The 26,551-nt window shown below is 41.0% G+C and overlaps 1 protein-coding gene across 2 annotated transcripts; it reads right to left on the bottom strand.

Annotated features, from left to right (window-relative positions):
* LOC133416162 (neuronal acetylcholine receptor subunit alpha-7-like) lies at positions 1-25,423 on the bottom strand. 2 transcript variants are annotated; one of them, XM_061702882.1, is made up of 10 exons: positions 25,331-25,423; positions 15,967-16,106; positions 15,727-15,771; positions 13,365-13,474; positions 8,839-8,918; positions 7,942-8,073; positions 5,217-5,366; positions 4,258-4,344; positions 3,276-3,385; positions 1-1,017 (listed from the first exon to the last, which is right to left on the bottom strand). In XM_061702882.1, exons 1-10 carry the CDS (start codon positions 25,383-25,385, stop codon positions 583-585), a joined length of 1,344 nt encoding a protein of 447 aa, XP_061558866.1. In that variant the 5' UTR covers positions 25,386-25,423; the 3' UTR covers positions 1-582. The 2 variants fall into 2 exon arrangements, with proteins under 2 accessions (XP_061558866.1, XP_061558858.1); XM_061702874.1 differs by having other exon boundaries at positions 5,217-5,411; positions 7,906-8,073.
* Between the last annotated feature and the right edge of the window lie 1,128 nt (positions 25,424-26,551).

Genomic DNA, 26,551 nt, shown 5'->3' on the forward strand with positions numbered 1-26,551 from the left:
TCAAGTTCCTTCATGAAGCACAAAAATCTGAAGCTTATGATTTTGTGACCCATCTGATAACAAACCATATTCTGTGAGGCTGAAATTTATTTTATTTCATTCAGTGTCTACATATTGCCAGAGACTAACTCCTGTACTTTGTTTTAGCTGTGAAGTTACAGTTACTGTAGTACAAGTACAAATGGAGACAGTGTACTGCATTGGGATACAATTTGAGTAGGTTAAAACAATATTCAAACAAAACAAAAATACACATTTAGTCATTTAGTCAGAAAACATTGGCATTGTCGTAGGTTAACAAATTACAATACATTGGACAAAGCATCCTACATATTCATTAAAAAAGGATATAACTGAAGTGGGTTACTAATGTAGCAAATTGTGCTATAAAAGGCAAAGGCTGATTAAGTAAAAAGGTATACATTCAAATGCTTGCCATGCCATGGCAGTATAACGGTTACACAGTATTCAGTGATACATGAGTCTATATTGTTTCTTGGTCACGTGCTTGAAAAAAGAAATTCTGAGATACATGATGTAAATGTTTGCTTTCACTGTGCCGTTTATGTTCAGACAAAGTTCTCAAGAGACCACATCTTTGGAAACAACCTCGGTAATGTTTGGTGCTGACATGAGAATCCCAAAGGTGCAAAGGATAACGAGTAGCGAGAAAATAACGAAACAAAGTCGGTCGATTACAGCAGCAGCAAATTTCCAGTCACTGCGTGTGCTCTCTTCCTGGTGCTGGTCACGGAAACGTTTGGCAATATAGCGCACTTCATCTAGGATATTAGCAAGCTCTGGTTCAGTGGTGCCGACTGTGGAGCTCGGAACTTTGGTGAGGAGAACTTCACCCTCACCAGCTCGTCCAACCGTCCTCGAATCAGATGAAGTCAGGTGAATACTCTCCATTCTGGCTTTGAGGTCCATGCCGGTTGGACTGCTCTGTGTTTTGTCCTCATCTGGACGCTTGATGCGCAGAAACCAGGCACACCAATTAAAGAGGACCACACGAATCTTTGGGATCAAATGAGAGATATGATTCATGAACAAAAGTTCACATTCAACGACGTTCATTACCCAATGCTGTAACACTAAATGATCCAATGCAGGATAAAGTCAAATCACTTGGCAGCTCATCCAGTACCCAAATGTGAGGAGAACTCTCGCAGGACTTTCTTTTCTGATGTTGTCAGACTTCACAACCAATATTGCTGTCAATAGCATATACACAACTTTCTATGTTCTGTATTCATGCATCATTTCAATCCATCCATCCATCCATCTTCTGAGCCGCTTCTCCTCACATGGGTCGCGGGCGTGCTGGAGCCTATCCCAGCTGTCATCGGGCAGGAGGCGGGATACAACCTGAACTGGTTGCCAGCCAATCGCAGGGCACATACAAACAGACAACCATTCGCACTCACAGTCACACCTACGGGCAATTCAGTCTCCCCAATTTATGCATGTTTTTGGGATGTGGGAGGAAACCGGAGTGCCCGGAGAAAACCCACGCAAGCACGGGGAGAACATGCAAACTCCACACAGTCGGGGCCGGGGATTGAACCCGGGTCCTCAGAAGTGTGAGGCTGAGGCTCTAACCAGTCATCCACCGTGCCGCCATGCATCATTTCATTGTCTAATAACAGCCTGATCCTGCTCTAATTTTAACTAGATCTATAAAAACTAACACGGTTTATTTTCCCTTTTTTCCCCCCAGGATTAAGAATGACACACAGTCAAACACAAGTGTGCTGAGTACTTTTTTGAGGACATTCAATAAAATACACTCGACTGTACACCAACTAGTAAGCAGATCTGGACATGGCAGAACACAATCAAAGAGGAAGGGTGTCTGTGAGGGCAAAAGGATCTGGACAACTACAAGTATCAGAAAACATGATCTCGCACCTTCGGGAATAATTTATGTGAAGTGACAGTAGGTCTGTAAGAAGAGCATCTATGAAAACCCAGATTCCACATATGACACATTGACGTGTAGCAAGAAACCGCTTGTGAATGACAGCAGCGCGTTCAAGCCTTAAACACATGAACGGGAAAGCACAAACAATTCTGTGTTGCTGTGCACGTTGAAACTTGCAGAGTAAAAACCATCTTATTTTTTAGTGATGAAGCTTTTTGAAATAGGTGTAGTTAATATATACTGTATAGTTTAGTCAACACTTTGACCTTACCACACCCTTGTCCTTGACAATTACATTTTTAGTTACATTTTAAACATACAGTAAGCTTCATTCGGGTTCATTAAAGAATCAATTAAATTGCCAAGTCTCTTGGCAATGGGGCGAACATGACCGGAATGTCATTATTCATCATATAACACACACTCATGGTTTCATGATATACTAATGCCCACATACGAAACAGCCCGACATATCATGAAGACACACACTTATAACAATGCTGGCAGAAACATCATTTTGCATTCACGAGCTTCGCAAGAGCATAATTTAGCTTGTACTGGTCCCGCAAAGCATGCTGGGAACATTCTCCTTCTAAGCCGACACTTGTGATTGGCTTTCTCTGTTCATGTGCCGGATAAGCAACGTGCCTATGTGGCGGCCTTGTTGGTGAGAGGGGGGAGGGCATACCCATCCATATAAAGTTTGCCATGCTTAAAATCATTGTGTTATTTCCTAGTATCAATACAATCAATTGCTTTCCTTATAAAATGATTTTAGACTGATATCGTCCGAGAGCACAACTTGCCGAGCATAGATCGATACAGTTGGATCGGAGGAGTGTAACTCTATACATCCTTGTAGTGAATGAATTGTTACACCCCTATATAGTATAGTTTGTTACAGTAGAGCATAGGATTCCTTTTATAGATTAATTGTCAGTTGTCAATGCACTGCTAGTATTTAGTATTGCTGGTGCTTATTTAGTTCTCAAATGCTGCTGAGTATTGTTGCTGCAGTACACACAGATTTTCCTCTTTTTTTCCTCCCGACAAATAAATGAAATTCTATTCCAGGTTAATGGAAAACCTCAAGACCCTAGAAAAATGTGTCTCACTGAGTAAAATCTAAAGTAAAAGTCTCACTAAACTGTAGAGAAAGGGATCCCTTTATGGTCATCAGGAGTTTATCATTTCACACTATTGCTTTTTTGAGGACCTACCTGCACATTAAAGTTACAGAACAGAAATAACAGTTACAGAAATAACAGTACAATTTAAAGATTTAGCTGCACAAAAATAAATGATGTGTTGAGGAGTTTATGGCATACAATACCATGAAATGGACACTCACCCACTTTGGCATCTTGGCTCCATTAGGGTCATGGTGGTGAAATTGTAAGACCACAACCGTTGCAATCACAGAGTGCGCAACAATGACCAAAGTGATGACAAAGTACTGCGCTAGAAAGGTGAAGAGATGAGTAAGATACTCAGTGTAAGTAATCAACTTTTCCATTCATTCATCCATCATATACTGTACAGGTATACCACTTAATTTGTTCAGGGTCATGGGGGAAACTGGAGCATATCCCACCTGATTTAGGACACAAACAAATTGGGCTTCATTTTCTCATTTTAAATCCCTGTTTGCATCAAGCAGTACAGGATATAATGCTTCTCTGTCAAGCTACCGGCCCAATCCCTACATGCTGCCAGATCTCGTCTGAGCTCGGAAGCTCAGCAGGGTTGGTCCTAGTTAGTACTTGGATGGGAAATCGCCTCGGAATACCAGGTACTGGGGTTGGCCAATGGGCCAATCATCTGCTCCTATTAAAAAAAACCTACAGATTACAGAAACTGGAATTGCGGCCTAATGTGCCTCATGGCATTGAGAGCTCTAGCTAACTAATGTCAAGCTATTCATGTAGTGCAGCTAAAAAAGCTGTCTCCATTAAACAGATGCTCCCCATAATGGAAAGTGATCCTGACTAGGTTTTACCACTATTAACTGGAAAAAGGGTTTAAATCTACATTGAATCTAAATGATCTAACATAGGTAATTTTTCCAAATGTAAAGGTTAGACGCATTACAGAACACACACAACCACAGAACAGACAGCTGTGTTATGAGATTAAGTATAGAAACACAGACTAAGTTCCCCAGGAAAAACAAGTGCAGTGTTGAAAGTGTGACCGAAAGTCTTGCTTCAATCTGAAATTAATGTGATTCAGAGTCATACAAATATATTTCTGCCCAGGTCTTCTTCAAAAGCTTGGATGGCTTAAGTTAATTGAAACCCTGACAGACTGCTTCAAAAATTCCCCCCGCTTACCTATTAGAGGTACAGAGTCTGAGGTGGCCGGCATAATCTCTGCAACTAACAGCATGAAGACTATTAGGGAGAGCATGACTGTGATTCCTGAAAATACCAAATGTCAGTTAGCGCTTCAAAACCAAAACTCCAATGCCTTTGCATCTTACATACAAACATGAAGCACAATAAAGCTTGTTTTGGTAAAGTAACTCTAACTGATTTTAAAAAACAGGAGTTTTTAGTCTTTTTCAGCCTCTACTGAGTGCAGAAGGGCCAGGGTGAGTGGTAGTTGAGGAGGGGTTTTGGTCTTATTAGAATTATGCCCAATAATGCACAACCAATTTCCATGGAAAGCTGGAGGAGGGTGGCACATACAGTATACCGAATAAGAACCTATTAAAATTCGGTCTGGATTCAAATAGTGGTGAGAGTACACAAAATTAAATTCACTTTTCACTGTGAAAGTCAACTTGTATTGGGAACAAGTAAGGCAGGTATCAATCGAATCCACAGATGGCGCTGCACCTAAAATGGTTGACCTTGCACAACATTTGCCAGTCAAACAGGTATGCTTCGGTTTGTTTGGCCTTGGTATTGGAAATGTATTTTTCAGGTAAAGTCACTGAAAGCTTACGGTCAAGTTAACACAAAATGTGTAGAAGTATAGAAGTATAACAATCTATCTATATTTATGTAATGTGTATTTGAGGATTTACTTTGTATTTACATATGTAAAAGCATTTTTCAACAAACAAAATCTATAAAATTACATTTGAAAAATATTTAAAATAGGGTTGTGGTCTACAGGTTGCAACACTATATAATATGAGAATTAAAACAAATTTTTTTTCAGGGTCAGATATTTTTTCCCATCTGAATAAAGAAAAAAGGCTGTAAATGCAATTTTAAATTCCAGAGGAAACAACATTTTCAGGAACAGGAAATTTGAATTAAATGAAAGCCCATTGCTCTACTACCAAGTGAGATCTTCTCCCTCGAGTCAGCAGGTAACAAGAAGACAAGCACGGCCAGAATTGAGATCAGGAAACAGGGGATGAGTAGATTGAGTGCATAGAAGAGAGGCCGTCTACGCATCACTATGGTGTACGTGACATCGGGATAGGGCTCTGGACAGCAGTCATAAATATGGTTATTCTTCTTTCCTGAAACAACTGTGAACAAACAGAAACAAAACATAACTAAGTCTACTCTTGTCAAATGTAGTAAGACTTTATGTAACAATAATTATTCTATAGCATCCATCCATCCATCATCTTCTGCTTATCTGGGGTCCTGGACATCTTTCTCCCCAGCTCTTCTGGGTGTATCCTGACACGTTCACAGGCCAGCTGAGAGACAAAGGACTCTATTTTCGTAGATGGCGGATCTGCGACGGAACGCAAAAACTCTCATATCTTGATTTTTGTACAAGCGCAAGGCTTGCTCTGCGTGTTTGCAAATTTGGCAGACCGGCTAACTAAGGGGGAAGTGTGTGTGTGTGGGGGAGAGGGGGGGCACATGAATGTTCGGGATGGGGATAGATACATGGGGTTTGCGAAAACATTTAAGTTGCCAGCGGTTATCAACAGCTTATTCTGTATTTAGTAAGGGTGCCCGCTCAAGTTGTCGCCACACCAGCTCCAGTCATGTACGGATCACTGCACCATCTTCTGCACAGAGGTGTCTCCATGCAAGACTGCCGTCGTGCCGCATTTAAAGTGGATGATTGGAACTGCTTTAATTGGCAGTGAATTAACAGCGACGCAGAACATCCTTTTTTAAATACGCCGGCTTGCGTGCATCTGTGAAATTACCAAAACCTGGTCTTAATCACCTCCGTACAGATTTACTGTATGCCACTCACCGAACCCGGATTTACGCCGGTCATAAATATAGAGCCCCTAGTCCCTCCAGTGTGTCCTGGGTCTTCTTTGGGGCCTCTTTCCGGTGGGTCATGACTGGAACACCTCACCAGGCATGCATCTAGGAGGCATCCTAACGAGATGACCGAGCCACCTCATCTGGCTCCTCTGGATGTGGAGGAGCAGCGGGTCAACTGTGAGCCCCTCCCGGATGACTGAGCTTCTCATCCTCTCTCTATCGGCGAGAACCCCTTGCGGCGGAAACTTTCGGCCGCTTGTATTTGCAATCCTTTTCTTTCGGCCCACAGCTTGTAACCATAGGGTAGGGAGTCACTGCAGAATCCACGTCACTGCAGATGCTGCACCAATCCACCTGCTTATCTCCCAATCTATTCTTCATGGTGGGGAATCTGGTTTTGATAAGGTTCCGTCTTTATCTTGATGGCATCCATTGCAGCCTGTGTCAACCAGCGTGTCCGGGGATTTCCGCAATGACAGAAACCAACCACCTGATGGCTACATCTCTGGTGGACTGCCTCAACAATGGAGGTGTGAAACATGGCTCACTCGGACTTAGTGTTCCCCACCTTGGTTGAAGTTCTGCTAGAGGTAGGAGTTCAACTCCCTCTGTCATGGAACTCTGCCAGATGTTCCCAGAATAGCCTCACAATACGTTTGGGTATTCCAGGTCAGACCGGCATATTCTCCTACCATCAGAGCCAACAGACCACCAGGTGGTGATTGGTTGACAGCTCCACCCCTCTCTTCACCAGAGTGTCCAAGACGTTCAGCTGCTAATCCGATGACATGACCACAAAGTATATCATCGAATTGGGTCTTGGTGCTAGGTCCATGTACAGACATCCTTTAACATGATGTTCGTTTTGGGCAATCCGTGATGAGCACAGATGTCCGATAACAGAACACTGCTCTGGTTCTTGTTGGGAGGGTGGCGGGGGGTAGGGCAAGGCATTTTTATTTGTACAGTACAATTCATACATAAGGCAAATTCAAAGTACTTCACAATGGCAAAAAAATATACATTCAGCACATAACTTTAAAATGAATGTTGATGTTTTCAACATAGACATGAATCAGACATTAAATTCATAAACAGTTTAAGCATTAAAAGTGCATTAAAAGTCAAGAAAAAAGATTGTACATCCAAGAGAAACTTACAGTAAGTAAACAACTTGGTTTTCAGGCCTGATTTGAAAAAGCTGACCTCGGGTGTTCGGGAAATTTGTTCTACAGGTGAATATCCTCATTCATCCGGGTCATTTTATTCTCAGAGCATTGAATCGATCGCAACTGGACTATTCGGGGCGTTATTTGTACCCTACAAAACAGAACTGATAATGTTTTTTTTCTTGTTTTTCTTGTTATACTCTGTTCTTAACGTGTAGTAAATATTTGCTTCTTATTTAGTTCTTTGCTATGTCTAGCTCCTGTTGTGGCTCTATCCATCTACCTTAGTGTGTTTCTAAGGTTTCTGTATTTTGCGTGTTGCGAGTTTGGTCATCGTTGTTCTATGTACATCCTTCATGGTTGTTGCTCACTGTCTAGTTGTCCCTTACTTCAATAAAGTATTTTTTAATTGCTCTTATTTGTTTGGTTTTTTTTGCTTTAGGATTGAATACTCATCATGATTGCACAGTAATAAGATATAAGCACAACTCATTATCTCCACATCTCCTGAAAGTAGCATCAAATCGGCGTTCAGTGTCTTTGTCACCCTTTCCCCCATTATTTTTTTGTGAATTAGAATCTATGTTCGTGATGCACAATGTCAAATTATTCTTACCAACAAGGTCCCACTCTTCATTAGTAACGTATTCACTGAGATCTGCCTCGATCATTGATAAGTCCAAAGACCATCCCCCATAAGTCCAGGAGCCAAACTTGAGGTCACATTTCTGGATGTCAAAGGGGAACCAGCGGAGATCGATATCACAGGTGCTCTTAAAGATCCCTGTCAGGGAAATAAATGTGAAATGCCGAAGCGGGATTAGAGGGGGTAAAAGGAGACACATACAGGTATGTATGAGAGAACATATACTTTAAAGGGACACACTTGAAATGAGACACTAAAAAAGCAGCAAGAGATGGTGTATACTCTGACAACATCAGGAGTTCATGTATTGAGAGCAAATAATAATAAAAATAATGAAGTGAAAGTAGCCAGTAACCACCCAAACGCCAATCCATAGTCAAGAAAAGAGTAAAAATGTGGCAGTAAACAAGGTCTTTTGCAATGTTAATCATGAAGTTTATGTCGCGCTACATGGAATGAACAGAATCAGAAAGAGGACAAACAGAGCTGTGAGCCAAGTACAACGACTTCTAAATCAATAACGACTTCTGTTATTGATTTAGAAGTACAACGACTTCTAAATCAATAACAAACACTTTCTGACAAAGGCAATCAATGCAAATGGAACACAATGTTCGAGCTACAGTATTTATGCTGGTAACTTCAAATGGCAAGACAAGGACAGCACAGGACAGTGATTTTTTTCTTGGAGAGGGGAGAGGAGCTGAAGAGTCTATCAGGGAAGGCAGTACTGTAAACACAGACTACAACAGTCTCATTATACATGCGCACACACTAAATAACTGACATGCACATATTACGCAAAGAACCCATGTTTCAGACACTGAAGGTTCAGTCAAGGAAAGTGAATGAGTCGAATGATGGTTTTGTGCTGGTGTAAGGGTAGAGAGAATTCTTCCTTACCTGGAGGTATAAACAAACAGTTGCCTGCGGAGGAAACCAAAATTTTGGTATGGAAAGTAGGATCAAAGCTTTCATCTGCACTGTGGACAAAATAGAATAAAATGAGTGCTTCTTGTCAAAGGTTTAATCACACTTTTGAATTATTATTTTTTTACTGGTCCTGTAGAACTGATTCAATTTTATCATGCACACAATAATTGTGAGCAACAGTGAGTGAGCATGCAACATACAGAATATTTAAATGATATAAAATATTGACACCCTGCTACTAAATGGAACCTGAGTGCACCTTGGGAGCATCCATCCAACTTCTTCCGCTTATCTGAGGTCGGGTAGCGGAGGCAGCAGCTTAAGCATGGAAGCCCAGACTTCCCTCTCCCCAGCGACTTCGTCCAGCACTTTTGGGGAGATCCCGAGGTGTTCCCAGGCCAGCCAGGAAACATAGTTTCTCCAACGTGTCCTGGGTTATCCCTGAGGCCTTCTCCCGGTGGGACGTGCCCAGAACACCTCACCAGGGAGGCGTGGGGGGTGCATCCTAACCAGATGCCCAAGCTACCTCATCTGGCTCCTCTCGTACTCGGAGCAGCAGCAGCTCGACTCGGAGCCCCTCCCGGATGACCGAACTTCTCACCCTATCTCTAAAGAAGAGCCCAGACACCCTGCGGAGGAAACTCATTTTGGTGGCTTGTATCCTCGGCCCACAGCTCATGACCATAGGTGAGGGTAGGAACATACATCAACTGGTAAATAGAGAGCTTTGCCTTCTGGCTCAGCTCTTTTTTCACCATGACAAACGGATACAGAGTCCCCATCACTGCAGACGCTGCACCGATCCGCCTGTTGATCTCCCGCTCCATTCACAAGACCCCAAAACACTTGAACTCCTCCACTTGGGGCAGGATCTTTTCCCCGACCTGGAGAGGGCACTTCACCCTTTTCCTACTCAGGAGCATGGTCTCAGATTTGGAGGTGCTGATTTTCATCTTAGCTGCTGCAAACCTCTCCAGCGAGAGTTGAAGGTCACGGCTTGATGAAGCCATCAGAACCACATCATCTGCCAAAAGCAGAGACGCAATACTGAAGCCACCGAACTGGACCCCTTCAATACCTCGGCTATGGCAAAAAATTCTGTCCATAAAGGTAATGAACAGAATCGGTGACAAAGGGCAGCTTTAGCGGAGTCCCACTCTCACTGGAAATGTATTCGACTTACTGCCGACAATGCACAGCAAACTCTGATGGCGGTCGTACGGGGATCGAACAGCCCTTATTGGGTACCCCATATTCCCGGGGCACCCACCACGGTACTCTCCGAGGGACACGGTCAAACGCCTTCTCCAAGTCCACAAAACACATGTAGACTTGTTGGTCCCCCTCCAGAATCCCTGAATAGACCTTATCAGGGAGGCTGAGGAGTGTGATCCCCCTGTAGTTGGAGCACACTCTCTGGTCACCAGTTTCTTAAAAAGGGGGACCACCAACCCAATCTGCCAATCCTGAGGTACTGTCCCCGATGTCCACGTGATGTTGCAGAGGCGTGTCAGCCAGGACAGCCCTACAACATTCAGAGCCTTTAAGAACTCCGGGCGGATCCCTTTCATCCCCGGGGCCTTGCCACTGAGGACCTTTTTAACCACCTAGGTGACTTCAAACCTGGAAATAGGAGAGCCCACCTCAGAAACCCCAGACTCTGCTTCCACTTGGGAACTTGTGTCAGTATAATTGAGGTCTTCGAAGTATTCGGCCACCGAATCACAATGTCCCAAGATGAGGTCAGCAGCGCCCCATCCCCAATACATATATACACAGTGTTGATGGTGCACTGCTTACTCCCCCCTCCGAGATGCTGGATGGTCGACCAGAAGTCGTCTGGAAGTCATTCTCCATGGCTTCAAACTCCTCCCACGCCCCTGTTTTTGCCTCAGCAACCACAAAAGCCATATTGTGCTTGGCTAGCCAGTATTCATCAGCTTCCTCCAGAGTCCTACAGGCAAAAAAGGCCCGATAGGACTCCTTCTTCAGCTTGATGGCATCCCTTACCGCTGGCATCCACCGACAGGTTCGAGGATTGCAAGCAGTGACCACCTTACGGCCACAGCATCGGTCGGCCACCTCGACAATGGAGGTGTGGAGCACGGGCCACTCTGACTCAATGTCCCTTGCTTCCCCCGGGACATGGGCGAGCTTTGTCGGAGGTGGGAGTTATAACTCCTTCTGACAGGGGACTCTGCCAGATGTTCCCAGGAGACCCTCACAATACGTTTGGGCCTGCCAGGTCGGACCAGCATCTTCCCCCACCATTGGAGCCAACACACCACGAGGTGGTGATCGGTTGACAGCTCCACACCGCTCTTCACCCGAGTGTCCAAGACATGCAGCCGGGAGTCTGATGACACGACCACAAAGTCGATCATTAAACTGCAGCCTAGAGTGTCCTGGTGTCAAAGGCAGAGGAAGGCTACCCTCTCGTCCACCAGAGTAAATCCCAACGTAGAGGCACCGAGACATGCGCCAAGCAGTATATCCCACACCTGCTCGGCGGCTCTTAGCATGGGCAATTCCAGAGTGGAAGAGAGTCCGAGAAGACTGGTATCGGAGCACAAGCTGTGTGTCGAGGAGAGCTCAACTATATCCAGTCGGAATTTCTCGACCTTGCACACTAGGAAAGGCGCTTTCCCTGCCAGAGAGGTGACGTTCCGGCGTGAAGCCCCAGAGAACTTAGGTCCGAGGATCAAATTGACACACAAATCCCTCCACCACGATAAGGTGACCCAGGAGGGGACCTTGGCAGCATTTTAAAAATAATCTTTTACAGTGGTGGGGAGTAAAAAAGTACAAATACTTTGTAAATGTACTTAATTAAATAGCAGGATTTATTTTTCCTTGCAATATTCAGTGCACTCCCATCTGTCAGATTGCGAGTGGATAGCTTTCAAGATCATCGCCTGCCACCGTGGGGGACCTAGGTTCAAGACCCCGACTGGAGCATCTGCCTACATCCCCCAGACTCACAGCTGTGGTGTCCTTGAGCAAGACACTGATACCCCGAAATGCTCCCTGGGTGCTTCAGCTGCCCCCTGCTCCAGTGTGTTCCACTAACATGTGTATGTGTTCACTGTGATGGGTTAAATGCAGAGAACAAATTTCATGTTCATGCATGCATGTTCATGACAATAAAAGGTGATTCTTCTTCTTCTGATTTGTATTTATTTATTTATTTATTTAACAGATTTCAATTATTAGCTCATTGTATTGTATAATTGTATATCGTTAACAGAAAAATGCATCCAAACTAAGCGAGAGAAGCTTCATCATGCAATGAGACAATGACCCAAAACACACTGCCAACACAACAAAGGACTTCATCAGGGGAGGGAAAATGGAAGGGCTTCGACTGGCCAAGTCATTCACAGGACCTTAACCCAATAGAGCTTGCATATTACATCTTGAAGAGGACACTGAAAGGAGAAATCCCCAGAAACAAACAACAACTGAAAGAGGCTCCAGTAAAGGCCTGGAAAAGCATTTCAAATGAAGAATGCAACAGTCTGGTGAAGTCAATGGGTCGCAGGCTTGATGCAGTTATTGCAAGTAAGGGTTATGCCACCAAATATTAAGTGTTATTCACTTCAAGTTAATTTAATAATGTCTGTTCGAATACTTTTGTTTACTTAAAAAGTGGGTGACTAATCTCTCCAGCATGTCCTGAGTCATCCTCGGGTTCTCCTCTCGGTGGGACATGCGCAGAACACCTCACCAGGAGGCATCCTAACCAGATGCTCGAGCTACCTCATCTGACTTCTCTCAATGCGGAAGAACAGCGGCTCTAATCTGAGCCCCTCCCGGATGAGCGAGCTTCTCACCCTACCTCTTAGGGAGAGCTCCAACTCCCTGCGGAGGAAACTCATTTTGACCGCATGTGTTCGTGATCTTATTCAGTCTTGTCAGTCTTACCTGCCCATCACTGGTCAGGCTCACCTACGAGTACAATCGCTTGATCCTGAATTTTAAGCAAGCTTAAATCGACACTGAAAGTGACATTGACACAATAACGACAATGATAGTTTGGTAACACAGGACATTGCTTAATTAATAATTTGGTTTGGGGAGTTTGTTGACTTTTTTTTCTTTTTTGTTCGGATTGCGGTCGTTCATGTTTTTGTATTTATTACAAAAAGCACCTAGTAAACCCGTGTTTGAAAAACTTTTTGATGGTGATGAAGTCATTATTATCAGTCTGCAGCGAGGTCGGCATTGCAAATGAGAATCTATTAACCAATTGCCTTACCTGGATAGAAAAAAACGTTAAATAAATAAATGACAACCTCATATAAAGTGTCACGTTATTAAATCTCATGTTGATATCTCATATGGTGACAAAACATTTCAGGACAAATCTGTATATTATGCATCATATGTTGAGGGCATATGTGAACAACAACAATGTTACTACTACTAATCATGAGAATAATATTAATTTTCACCATAATTTGTAATGCTGTTTCACATTCAACATCCAGTTGTACCTGTTATAAAGCAGAATATCTGGCTTCCAAAGGAGATGAGCAGGAAGTCGTAGCTTGTCCAACCCATTATACTCAGACTTGTTCCACTGTAGTTTATAGTCTGTCCAGGACTGTGTAAACCAGAATTATATGTTCTTTTACATTTCACATATGCATGGAAATACAAAGAAGAATTCAACCCTGTGCGGGCCTGTCTGTCTCTAGGGGATTTCAGAAAGCAAGTTATGTGAGTAAGAGAGATTCAGAGTCACCATAGGTTCACAAAACCTGTTACCATGGTCACAGACTTTGTGAACCTAACTTGCTCGCTAGCAGGTTTTGTATGCTAAACCCTGACTTTGTACAGGTCTCCTCCCACCTTAGGCAAAGATGACTTGACCGTTTCTCCATAATCCCATCAATATTGATGCAAAACTACATCTAAAATGATATGCTGGCATTCCCTAATTAATTTCTGATCGAACAGTATCACTTTTCATCAAACTCCATGTATCTCTGGCCATACATCTCTAATCTCAAGACATCATTGATGTTCGCTGACATAGGTGCAAATTTGGTAAATCATACAATTCGCACATACAGTATGCTAACGATGGTTTTGCGTGGCAAGACTTGACAGTAGACTAATAAGATTCCTGTAATATTTGTTGTTAATTTGGAACTTTTATGTAAACTGGGTTAAATAGATGTTTATTCGTTTTTACTTATTTTACTTACAACCCCAATTCCAATGAAGTTGGGACGTTGTGTTAAACAAATAAAAACTGAATAAAATGATTTGCAAGTCATGTTCAACCGATATTTAATTGAATACACTACAAAGACAAGATATTTAATGTTCAAACTGATAAACTTGATTGTTTTTAGCAAATAATCATTAATTTCGAATTTTATGGCTGCAACACGTTCCAAAAAAGCTGGGCGGGGTCATGTTTATCACTGTGTTACATCACCTTTTCTTTGAACAACATTCAATAAACGTTTGGGAACTGAGGAAACTAATTGTTGAAGCTTTGTAAATGGAATTCTTTCCTATTCTTGCTTGATGTACAGCTTCAGCTGTTCAACAGTCCGGGGTCTCCGTTGTCGTATTTTACGCTTCATAATGCGGCACACATTTTCAATGAGAGACAGGTCTGGACTGCAGGCAGGCCAGTCTCGTACCCGCACTCTTTTACTACGAAGCCACGCTGTTGTAACACGTGCAGAATGTGGTTTGGCATTGTCTTGCTGAAATAAGCAGGGGCGTCCATGAAAAAGACGTCGCTTGGATGGCAGCATATGTTTCTCCAAAACCTGCATGTACCTTTCAGCATTAATGGTGCCTTCACAGATGTGTAACTTACCCATGCCATTGGCACTAACACAGCCCCATACCATCACAGGTGCTGGCTTTTGAACTTTGCATCCATAACTGTCCGGATGGTTCTTTTCCTCTTTGGCCCGGAGGACACGATGTCCACAATTTGGTTAGCACATCTGCCTCACAGTTCTGGGTTCAAATCCCAGCCCTGCCTGTGTGGAGTTTGCATGCTCTCACCGTCCCTGCATGGGTTTTTACCGGGTACTCCGGTTTCCTCTCACATCCCAAAAACATGCGTGGTAGGTTGATTGAAGACTCTAAATTGCCCGTAAGTGTGAATGTGAGTGCAAATGGCTGTTTGTTTATATGTGCCCTGCGATTGGCTGGCAACCAGTTCAGGGTGTACCTGGCCTCTCGCCCCAAGATAGCTGGGATAGGCTCCAGCACGCCCGCGACCCTAGTTGGAAAAAGCAGTACAGAAAATGGATGGATAGAAATCTTTTCATTGTTATTGCTACAATCCTTGAAAAGGGTTCATAGGTAAGAGTAAATATTTTGGGGTATTTTTTTCAACGTAGCCCAGAATTGGACATAATGTGTGCAAAGCACAGCCTATGTTAGAGAAGTTCAGGGAATTGACTCGTAGTGGAACTCAAACACAAAACTCGTTTTTAAAGCACCTACGTCTCGTCTAATGTTTCGTTCTTGTAAAACATGCAAGAGCAGAATGGTTCAGGTAATCTTCATTTGTCCCTACGGTTGCAGCCACTCGATGCAGCAATGAAAAAAAAACAAAAAAAAAACTGAACTAGCTTCATCTAAATGTGAAAGATAACACATTCATAGCGGATGTGTCGCTTCCAATGTATATGTAAATAAACCTTTACTCTACTGGCTGCTATCAAATTGTATACATATATGTTGTGAAATAAAAACATATTTGACATTTTACATTCTTCTTAGGCTATATGAGCGCATACTCTTAAGTGTTGCCCAAAATGCCATGTATTGCAACCGACTAACACTTTTATTGCAAGTGTTGGGACCTGGAAACCTTACCATTTGCAGCCAAATATTGGTTTTCAGCACCTGGTTCTTTTCATCCTGTGACAAAAAAAAAATATATAATTTTACTTTTTTTGTTGTTTTTTTTGGCTCCTAACCTTCAGAGTTTAAGATTGATGTTTAATTGTGCTGGTCTTGTGTTTGATGTACAGTATCATCAAAACCCCAGTACTTTTATTTTATTTTTTTTAGAATTTACTTAATAATAATAATAACAATAATAATAATACACACCACATCCATGATCTGCCTGAGGAAGATGCCGACTTCGACGTCGAGAACCTGAGACTCATTGAAGACTGGTCTTTCCAGTGAATTGTAGTCACGCAACAGATTTTCCAACAGTCTGCGCTCATCTGGTCCTTGAAAAGAAACTATGAAACAAAAAAATAGATACATTAGACAGTTTTAGTATCCATTAAAACTATTTGCTATTGCCAAACAATCACTTTAAAAAACTGTTTTCAAATGCGCTATAGAAATAAAGTTATTGATTGACTGCAACCACAATTGGTGTGAAACAATGCAGACATTACCTCCAGTAAATATAAATATGATTCTGGTGTTTGGCTCACTGGTATTGAGCTCACCTCCTTCTGTGTATATATACTTAGATCAAGAGCTGGGAAGGAAGATTTGATTTTGATGGTACACATGGACCAATATGTTAATGCTTGTAGTGAACACTGCTGAGATTATTTTTGTTGTATATTAATGGCAGGTTTGTGCAACTATTTAGAGCCAGTGGTTCTACCACCTAAAAAAATGCTTAGTTCTCCCGACTAACATTAAAATACAGTATTGTAGAAGGGCTTAGTGTTCATCGGAAACAAGGCAGAGGCTTTGTTCCTAAAACGTACATTTGATATTAATGACAGCCACTGTCACATTATGCACAGTTTGAACATTGACACTGTGCTTAAATTCAGGAGAGAGAAAAAACAATTTACTTAAATGATAAAATTAAAGAGTAAATTGTGTACATAGAATGCACCTGCACATACAAACTGTATGTAATAATTACATAAAACTTGTACCTAAATAAAACTTTAAAACAAACATTTCATGTATTTTTCAAAAAGCCAATTTTTAGGGAATACAGATGTTTTTCAAGAAAAAAAAATTGCAGTCAGAATGGGAACTAAATGTCAAATTTATGACATGAAAGTTGTATTTTAATTCAAGAAAAATTTGATCTTGTGACAAAAATTGTCATAGTTTTTTCTGATTTTTTAAATTCACGAAAATCATATAATTTTCTTTCTTCTCTTATGAGAAGAAAGTGGTATCTTTAGTTTTAATCTTATTTGGGCTGGGGGAAGCACCCACATATTTTAGAAAGAAACTGTGTTTTTATGACCCAAACGTTATGAAAAGAGTAAAACTTTTATTTTATGAAGAAAAGAAAGTTGTATTTTTTAGGGAAAAATATATATGTACACATGCTATATTCACATATAGTCCATATACTCAACATATCATTTTAAGTTATATCCCATTCTGAATCCATATGGTTTAATATGATGTTGGTCTACCCTTTGCAGCTATAACAGCTTCAACTCTTGTGGGGAGGCGTTCAATAAGGTTTCGGAGTGAGTCTATGGGAATTTTTGCCTATTCTTCCAGGAATATATTTGTGGGGGTGACACACTGATGTTGGACGAGAAGGCTCACTGTCCACTTGAAATCAACTCAAAGATGTTCTATTGGTTTGAGGGCAGTCAAGTTGATCCATACCAAATTATCATCCATGTCTTGATGGACCTTGCTTTGTGCACTGGTGTGCAGACATGTTGGAACAGGAAGGGGTAATCCCAAAATTGTTTGACTGTCTCTTGATATGCTGAAGCATTCAGAGTTCCTTTCACTGGAGCTCAGGGGCTAATATTTTGGATATTTCCAACTTTGTGGGAACAGTTTGGAGATGGATCTTTCCTGTTCCAACATGACTATGGATCAATGCACAAATCAAGGTTCATAAAGACATGGATGAGAGAGTTTGATGTTGATGAACTTGACTAGCCTGACCTCAACCCTATAGAACACTTTTGGATGAATTAGAGCGGAGACTGAGAGCCAGGCCTTCTCATTCAACATCAGTGTGTAACCTCACTAATGCGCTTCTGGAAAAATGGTCATAAATTCCCATAAACACACACCTAAACCTTCTGGAAAGCATTTCCAGAACAGTTTAAGATGCTATAACTGCAGAGCGAGGACCAATGTCATATTAAACCCTATGGATTAAGAATGGGATATCACTTAAATTAATATCTGAGTCAAGGCAGGTGAGCAAATACTTTTGGCAATATAGTGCATGCCCCTTATCCACCACACCAACAAGCCCAGGAACTTTGAATTTCTTACTGGCTTCATGATAGCAAAAGGTTCCTGCGGCCCATGTGGTTTGTGTTCCCACTGCATCTCTAGTTCAGGGTAGTTTATCCAAATGAGACTGATGACGTAGGCAGGAGAGGTACTGTGTTACTGTTGCACATTACTGACACTTGCTGGATCCCAAAAAATAATTGCAGGCAATACAACCTTTCATGTTAATGTGCTATTGGGTTAGTTAAGCTAAGTTTAAAATATATTATACACCTTTAAAAAATAACCCTAACTCTTTATTTATCCATGTAAGGCAATGGAGAACTGATTCTCATTTGCAATGAGAATCAGTTTCACCCAAAGTTAGCTGGGAGAGGCTCCAGCACGCCCGCGAGCATGTCGACGTGTTTGTCGAATCGCTCCTCCCTTACGAACATTAACATGAAACCCCTACATTGAATAGTCTAGTACTTGATAAGAAATGTTTTAATGAATGAACAAATGAATACATTTCATATTTAAATATTGTTTAGGTTTTAGTTTTGGAGGCCAATATGAAAAAATGTTTTATAAAAGTATTTTTGCAGCATGGTGCAATAGGCTTGTAGTCAATTGGACATTTCCATTGGAAATTGAGTAAGATCCAGATGTAGCTGGAGTCTAACTTGAAGTCAACATACTTAATGGAAAACAGATGTGGATGTCACCTTCACTGTGGAACAAGATTTGCAGTCTTTACATAAAATGACAACCATCGTATTTACCACACAATACAGTGGCCACAATCTGTTTTCTTCCTTACACTCGTCAACTTCCAATTTTTTCTAATGTCAATAAAGGTGCCCTTCGGAACACACAAGGACACCGTACAATCAAAATGTAAAATCAAGGTAAGTTAAAAACCCAAGAAACATCAACATAAAAAAAACAAGACTATGGGTAGTATGAAATTCTGAACAGAGGTGTTTTGGAGTTTAGCTACACAGACAGAAATAGAGTCCGTGTTGCCTAGGTCAGGGGGGTAGTGTGTTCCAGAGGAGGTAACCAATGTCCAGTTTAATCCGTCCACCATCCATTTTCTATACCACTTGTCTTCATTATGGTCACAGGTGCTAATCCCAGTGGACTTCAGACAAGAGGTGGGGCACTCCCAAGACTGACCGCCAATCAATTGCATGGCACATAGAGAAAAACAACCACTCACTCACATTCGTACCTATGGACAATTTTGTCTTCAATTAACCTACTGTAGCAGTTATAGGTCAAATAAGAATTTAATTAATTTAGGAGAAAGTAATAAGCAGGGAGCGGCGTTTGCGTTACTTCCGGTTTATCGTAATTTTAAATGGAATTATCAAAATCAAACTAATGTCTCGGAAAAGGGCTCCTAACTTAGAAAAAAATAAAACATTTGAGATAAAATTCCAAATTGAGAATGGGTTCTTAATGAATTGTTTTATCCAATTTATTTTGAATGCATTATTTAAAGTATGAAAGTCCATTTTGTCTATAGCTATAAACCTTTTTGTTCACGTCAAGAAATACCAAGACTTTCCATCTTTGGTGATACCGAGGTACGTAATAGAGTCTTTTACAGGTATATTACAAACAGAAGGGATGTCACAATAATGTAGAGCCAGAAGTTCACATTTCTTTATATTTAAACAAAGACCAGAGGCAGCAGAGAATGTATTAAACAAATCAGTAGACAGGGGTATCTGAGAGAGATCTTTTAAAAAATAATGTTGTATCATCAGCCAGCTGGTTGATGAGAACTTCATTGTCTGCAATTGCAATACCTTTTAGTGGACTAAGCTTTATATTGTCACTGAGTAATTGAGCACAAAGTAAACAAAAGACGAGGAGATATTGAACATCCCAGACTTCGCGTTTAAGGAAAAATTGAGGGGAAGCACCAGAATGCAACTTGATTGAACAGTTTCCGTTATCCAACAGCATATTGTTATCACACTTTACGTTGCATCCATATACAACCCCAATTCCAATGAAGTTGGGACGCTGTGTTAAACATAAATAAAAACAGAAAACAATGATCTGCAAATCATGTTCAACCTATATTTAATTGAATACACTACAAAGACAAGATATTTAATGTTCAAATTGATAAACTTTATTGTTTTTAGCAAATAATCATCAACTTAGAATTTTATGACTGCAACACGTTCCAAAAAAGATGGGACAGGGTCATGTTTACCACTGTGTTACATCACCTTTTCTTTTAACAACATTCAATAAACGTTTGGGAATTGAGGACACTAATTGTTGAAGCTTTGTAGGTGGAATTCTTTGCCATTCTTGCTTGATGTACAGCTTCAGCTGTTCAACAGTCCGGGGTCTCCGTTGTCGTATTTTACGCTTCATAATGCGCCACACATTTTTAATGAGAGACAGGTCTGGAGTGCACACAGGCCAGCCGAGCACCCGCACTCTTTTACTACGAAGCTACGCTGTTGTAACACGTGCAGAATGTGGTTTGGCATTGTCTTGCTGAAATAAACAGGGGCGTCCATGAAAAAGACGTTGCTTGGATGGCAGCATATGTTTCTCCAAAACCTGTATGTACCTTGCAGCATTAATGGTGCCTTCACAGATGTGTAAGTTACCCATGCCATTGGCACTAACACAGCCCCATACCATCACAGATGCTGGCTTCTGAACTTTGCGTCCAGAACAGTCCGGATGGTTCTTTCTCTCTTTGGCCTGGAGGACACGACGTCCACAATTTCCAAAAACTATTTGAAATGCGGACTCGTCGGACCACAGAACACTTTTCCACTTTGCATCAGTCCATCTTAGATGACCTCGGGCCCAGAGAAGCCGGCGGCGTTTCTGGGTGTTGTTGATAAATGGCTTTTGCTTAGCATAGTAGAGTTTCAAGTTGCACTTACAGATGTAGCGCCGAACTGTATTTACTGACATTGGTTTTCTGAAGTGTTCCTGAGCCCATGTGGTGATATCCTTTACAGATTGATGTCAGTTTTTGATGGGGATCGAAGGTCACAGGCATTCAATGTTGGTTTTCGGCCTTGCCACTTAAATGCAGTGATTTCTCCAGATTCTCTGAACCTTTTGATGATATTATTGACCGTAGATGATGAAATCCCTAAATTCTTTGCAATTGTATGCTGAGGAACATTGTCCTTAAACTGCTCGACTATTTTCTCACGCACTTTTTCACAAATAGGTGAACCTCGCCATGTCTTTGCATGTGAATGACTGAGCAATTCAGGAAAGCTCCTTTTATACCCAATCATGGCGCCCATCTGTTCCCAATTAGCCTGTTCACCTGTGGGATGTTCCAAACAGGTGTTTGATGAGCATTCCTCAACTTTCTCAGTCTTTTTTGCCACCTGTCCCAGCTTTTTTGGAATGTGTTGCAAAATTCTAAGTTCATGATTATTTGCTAAAAACAATAAAGTTTATCAGTTTGAACATTAAATATCCTGTCTTTGTAGTGTATTCAGTTAAATATAGGTTGAACATGATTTGCAAATCATTGTATTCTGTTTTTATTTATGTTTAATACAATGTCCCAACTTCATTGGAATTGGGGTTGTACATTAACTAACAGGGCAACAATATCGTTGGTGTTGATAATTAAAAAAAAGTAATGCCTTCAGAATGTAAATTGTCCCCATTGAAGGAATAATAGCACCTGCTGCTCTTTCTGTGCCATGTGATAACCAGATATCGTTGCCCCATTGTGCTTTCAATATCTGTGCATCGTTCTTAACAGAATGTGTCTCCTGAAAAAAAAGAAAAGTTAGGTTTTTGTTGTTTTGCTTTTAAAAATAAAGCTTTACGTTTTTATATTATGCCACAACCCCCTGGCATTAAGAGAGAAAACAGAAAAAGATCATGTAAAAAAAAAAAAAAAAAAAAAAAAAAAAAAAAAAAAAAAAAAAAAAAAAGAACTACTATGAACAAGTACTATGAACAGTAGAAAATGTGAGGTGCTTAAAAATATAGTCTCGATCCATTACTGATAGAAAATGTGTATGAATCAGTATAAACAATTTCCTTATGAGGTAGATAACAGCAAAAACTAGCTTCACAGATTTGGCTATTAAGTAAAAAAATAAAAAACTGAAGAATGGGGAGAAAGGTAAGAATTTCAAAGTGTCTTTTAACTATAAAAAATGACGACAAAAGTTGCACTGTTCTTTTTCCCCATCACATCATTGTAAGCCAGTCTGTAAGTGTCCCAAACTCAGTTGTGTCTTTATCAAACCTTAATTGTCCTCTCATTGAAAGACATGAAAATGTTAAGTGGAGTGCAAAAATTGCAATTAATTTGTCCACATAAAACAGTTCATAAACTTTGGAGACAAAAAGTAACAAAGAACAAGCAAAGAAGAGCAAATATTTACCACATCTGTCACTTAATAACAAGAGTATATTTTCTTTTCAATCTTCATTTGCAAAAAGAATCCATCTTCATTCCAGCTGCATTCGCCAAAGATTATATCGTGTCAGGATGATCTTGAAGGATAGGTTTTCAGTAAGCCATCAGCTTGTCATTTTCGAGGAATTTCAGCAGCGGGAAGCAGCTCCAGCAGATGAAGTGTCCATCTGGGTCGAGTTATGTCATTTCCGAGTGGACCTCTTTTCACTCGATGATGACACGAGTGCCAGCAAAGTGTGACTTCATCCCTTCTTTCTTTCCCACTTCAATTATGGGCCACAACTTATTTTGTGTTGCTTTGTCATCAGAAGTCAAATCTTCGGCAAAACACTACTTGTTACTTTGAAGATACACTTTGTTTTGGCCATCCTCCACAGAAGGTCTCTTGTAGATCTGTTTTTAAAGCGAACGATAGTCGTCCTGGGCCTGTTTGAAGCCTCTGTGTATCATCCTATACATGGTGGACAATGCCAATGCCATTTGTATTTATTTGCTGAGAGGGCGGTACCACAGCACAGCAGATATTGACAACCTTGGATTTAATATCATCTAAACTTCCTTCAGGGACACCATGGAGTCTGAGGTTCCATCTTCGTCCGTACCTCACAAAAAAATCAATAGACTTCTTCAGGGCCTCAATGCCCACTGCATTTCTGGTGATCATGCCCTCCAGGTTATCAGCTCGGTCATTAATTGCAGCAAGAATCTTACTCTAAATCTGCTAAAGACATCTCGACTTTCTGTTTTTCATTTTTTTACCAGCGTGTCAGGAGCCTTTTGGCTACAACTCAGACACAGAGACTGCATAATCATGGTCCACAGATGTAACGGCCATTGAAAGAGTAGCTGAGCAGCTCTCTCGTGTCATTTCAACGTTTAAGGGTGCTCCAAAAATCACACCTTCTTTGCAGACTAGAATTCCTTTATCTTTTGCGTTTTTTTTTCTTGTTCGTTTGAAAGTTGGAAAGTGACGCTCCACAATCACATAGCTATTTTTAGCTTAGCTGTGCAAAAATGGGGTGGCACGGTGGGCGACTGGTTAGCACATCTGTCTCACAGTTCTGAGGACCGGGGTTCAAATCCCAACCTCGCCTGTGTAGAGTTTGCATGTTCTCCCCGTGCCTGCGTGGGTTTTCTCCGGGTACTCCGATTTCCTCCCACATCCCAAAAACATGCATGGTAGGTTAATTGAAGACTCTAAATTCCCCGTAGGTGTGAATGTGAGTGTGAATGGTTGTCTGTTTGTATGTGCCCTGCGATTGGCTGGCGACCAGTTCAGGGTGGAGCCCGCCTCTCGCCCAAAGATAGCTGAGATAGGCTCCAGCACGCCCGCGACCCTAGTGAGGATAAGCGGTACAGAAAATGGATGGATGGATGTGCAAAAATTGCTACCTTCCAGTCCATCAAAAGAAACAATTGGCTTGATTGTAACTATTGAACGGGAGTGTAAAATACATTGAGATTTTTAACTCATGGAAAGCGTATGTTTATGGTATCATGTGTAAAGTCAAAAACGGATGGCAAGGGACAGAAATGTAAAACAGTGCTCAGCTACGAAAACTCGCGTCCATCTCAGTCACCATCTTGACTCCACTCGGAAAGTGGCTTTGAATATTGGAGACATTCTCCAGAATAAATCTGGCGAATTATGTTTTACATTTCTATTTTTATTTTTAGAAACAATAGGGTTAAATTAAAGGTTGTGAAATATTAGGTTTATCCAGACCCACACTCAATGTCAGAAGCTGGTGGTAATGCACCAAACCTAACCACCAAAACGAAGAAGAAGAAGAGCTAGTTGCTGGAACATTGTTGCCCATTGCCATTTGCCTGTTCCATCATGTGTTTTGCTTCAACGCTTCACCTCGCACTTGTTTCCCCACGTAAGTATTTCTGGTTTTCCTTAGTCCTAGTACGATCTTTTCTTTTGTAGATTAGACTTTTGTTAATTTGGTTCTGTTCAGTTCTCTGGACTCGTGTAGTCCAGGAACTGCTCCCTTAGTTTGTTTTATTTCTCCTTTGTTTCCTGTGAGAGTATTTTGGGTTCTCTTCTTTGCGGTGATTCTTATCTTGTTATTCGTCTCTCCAGCTGTGTTTTTCTGTTACTGCTTTTGCAGCACCTTTTGTTGCAACTCTTTGTGTTTTCACTCCTTTGCTTTATTGGCACAAAGCTTCCATCGCGCTCTGTCGATACACCTCTGGGTGTGTTTTGATTCATGTAGTTTGTGTCAGTCTTTTGCTAAATAGTAAAAATTTTTGCTCACGTTGTTCGTGCAACCTTGTTTGAAGAAAGAATTGTTTATTTGCTCTGCTTTGGGGTTCAAAGTTCTGTACACGTGATCATGTCAAGTACAGTCTAGAGCAGTGTTTCACAAGCTTTGTCGAGCAAAGATACATATGTTAAATTTTTTAAAAAGGCACACCACCAAACAAAAACTCGATACACAGGCTAATTATGTACTGTGTCTCTCGGTGGCATAGATGAACAAAAATACATTATTTGACATTAAAAAATACTTTTCAGACTAATTCAGTGAAATGGGATCATTTTCTGATGATCTCTCATAACACATTCCCAATGGAGAAGATATTGGCAAGCCGTGGGACACAAGTTGGGAATCACTGGTCTAGACTGATTGAGGTCACAAAACGTTATTTTGTTTAAGCTGTATTTGATGCAACATGGGTGACACCAGTTGGAAATACAAACAAGGATAGTGGAAGAGTAATGCACCACAGTGACTGCAAGAAATAGTGACAACAACAACAAACAAACTATGTTGTATACTCCACGTGAGTGACTTAATTATGACAATTTGTTGAATAATAATATTGGCAGCCTACCTTGGACTGTGCATGCACTCACTAGCAGAATAAACAGAAGATCATGTGGATCCATGGTGGAATTAGAGGAGAAATGTGGACTTCAGTGGAATGGCTTTGTAACGACAGTGCTACGTGTGTTTGTCGAATCGCTCCTCCCTTACGAACATTAACATGAAACCCCCAACATTGAATAGTCTCGTACTTGATAAGAGAAAGGTTAATGAATGCACAAATGAATACCTTTCATATTTAAATATTGTTTGGGTTTTAGTTTTTAAAAAATGTTTTATAAAAGTATTTTTGCAGCATGTTGTGCAATAGGTTTGTAGTCGAGGTGTATAGGTTCCATTGGAAATTGAGTAAGATCCAGATGCAGCTGGAGTCTAACTTGAAGTCAACATACTTAATGGAAAACAGATGTGGATGTCACCTTCACTGTGGAACAAGATTTGCAGTCTTTACATAAAATGACAACCATCGTATTTACCACACAATACAGTGGCCACAATCTGTTTTCTTCCTTACACTCGTCAACTTCCAATTTTTTCTAATGTCAATAAAGGCGCCCTTCGGAACACACAAGGACACCGTACAATCAAAATGTAAAATCAAGGTAAGTTAAAACCCAAGAAACATCAACATAAAAAAACAAGACTATGGGTAGTATGAAATTCTGAACAGAGGTGTTTTGGAGTTTAGCTACACAGACAGAAATAGAGTCCGTGTTGCCTAGGTCAGGGGGGTAGTGCGTTCCTGAGGAGGTGACCAATGTACAGTTTCATCCGTCCACCATCCATTTTCTATACCACTTGTCTTCATTATGGTCACAGGTGCTAATCCCAGTGGACTTCAGACAAGAGGTGGGGCACTCCCAAGACTGACCGCCAATCAATTGCATGGCACATAGAGAAAAACAACCACTCACTCACATTCGCACCTATGGACAATTTAGTCTTCAATTAACCTACTGTAGCAGTTATAGGTCAAATAAGAATTTAATTAATTTTGGAGAAAGTCATAAGCAGGGAGCGACGTTTGCGTTACTTCCGGTTTATCGTAATTTTAAATTGAATTATCAAAATCAAACTAATGTCTCGGAAAAGGGCACCAAGTCACTTTTTACAAGTTATGCGAAATGACGACAAACCTTTTTATTATTAATCAGTTTATTTGAAAGGGGACAATGCAATTTCATAAAACACATGAAATACACATGGTTAAAAAAGCCAGAATTAGCCA

The sequence above is a fragment of the Phycodurus eques genome, chromosome 2 (assembly GCF_024500275.1).
Source record: "Phycodurus eques isolate BA_2022a chromosome 2, UOR_Pequ_1.1, whole genome shotgun sequence".
NCBI classification, from domain to species: Eukaryota; Metazoa; Chordata; class Actinopteri; order Syngnathiformes; family Syngnathidae; genus Phycodurus; species Phycodurus eques.

Coding starts and splice junctions, on each gene's coding strand:
- LOC133416162 (XM_061702874.1), bottom strand. CDS start 25,385: ATGGATCCACATGATCTTCTGTTTATTCTGCTAGTGAGTGCATGCACA. Junction 8,074..8,838: donor CTGTTTGTTTATACCTCCAG/GTAAGGAAGAAT, acceptor TTTCCCTGACAG/GGATCTTTAAGAGCACCTGT. Junction 5,412..7,905: donor TGAAGAGTGGGACCTTGTTG/GTAAGAATAATT, acceptor GTTTGTTCACAG/TTGTTTCAGGAAAGAAGAAT.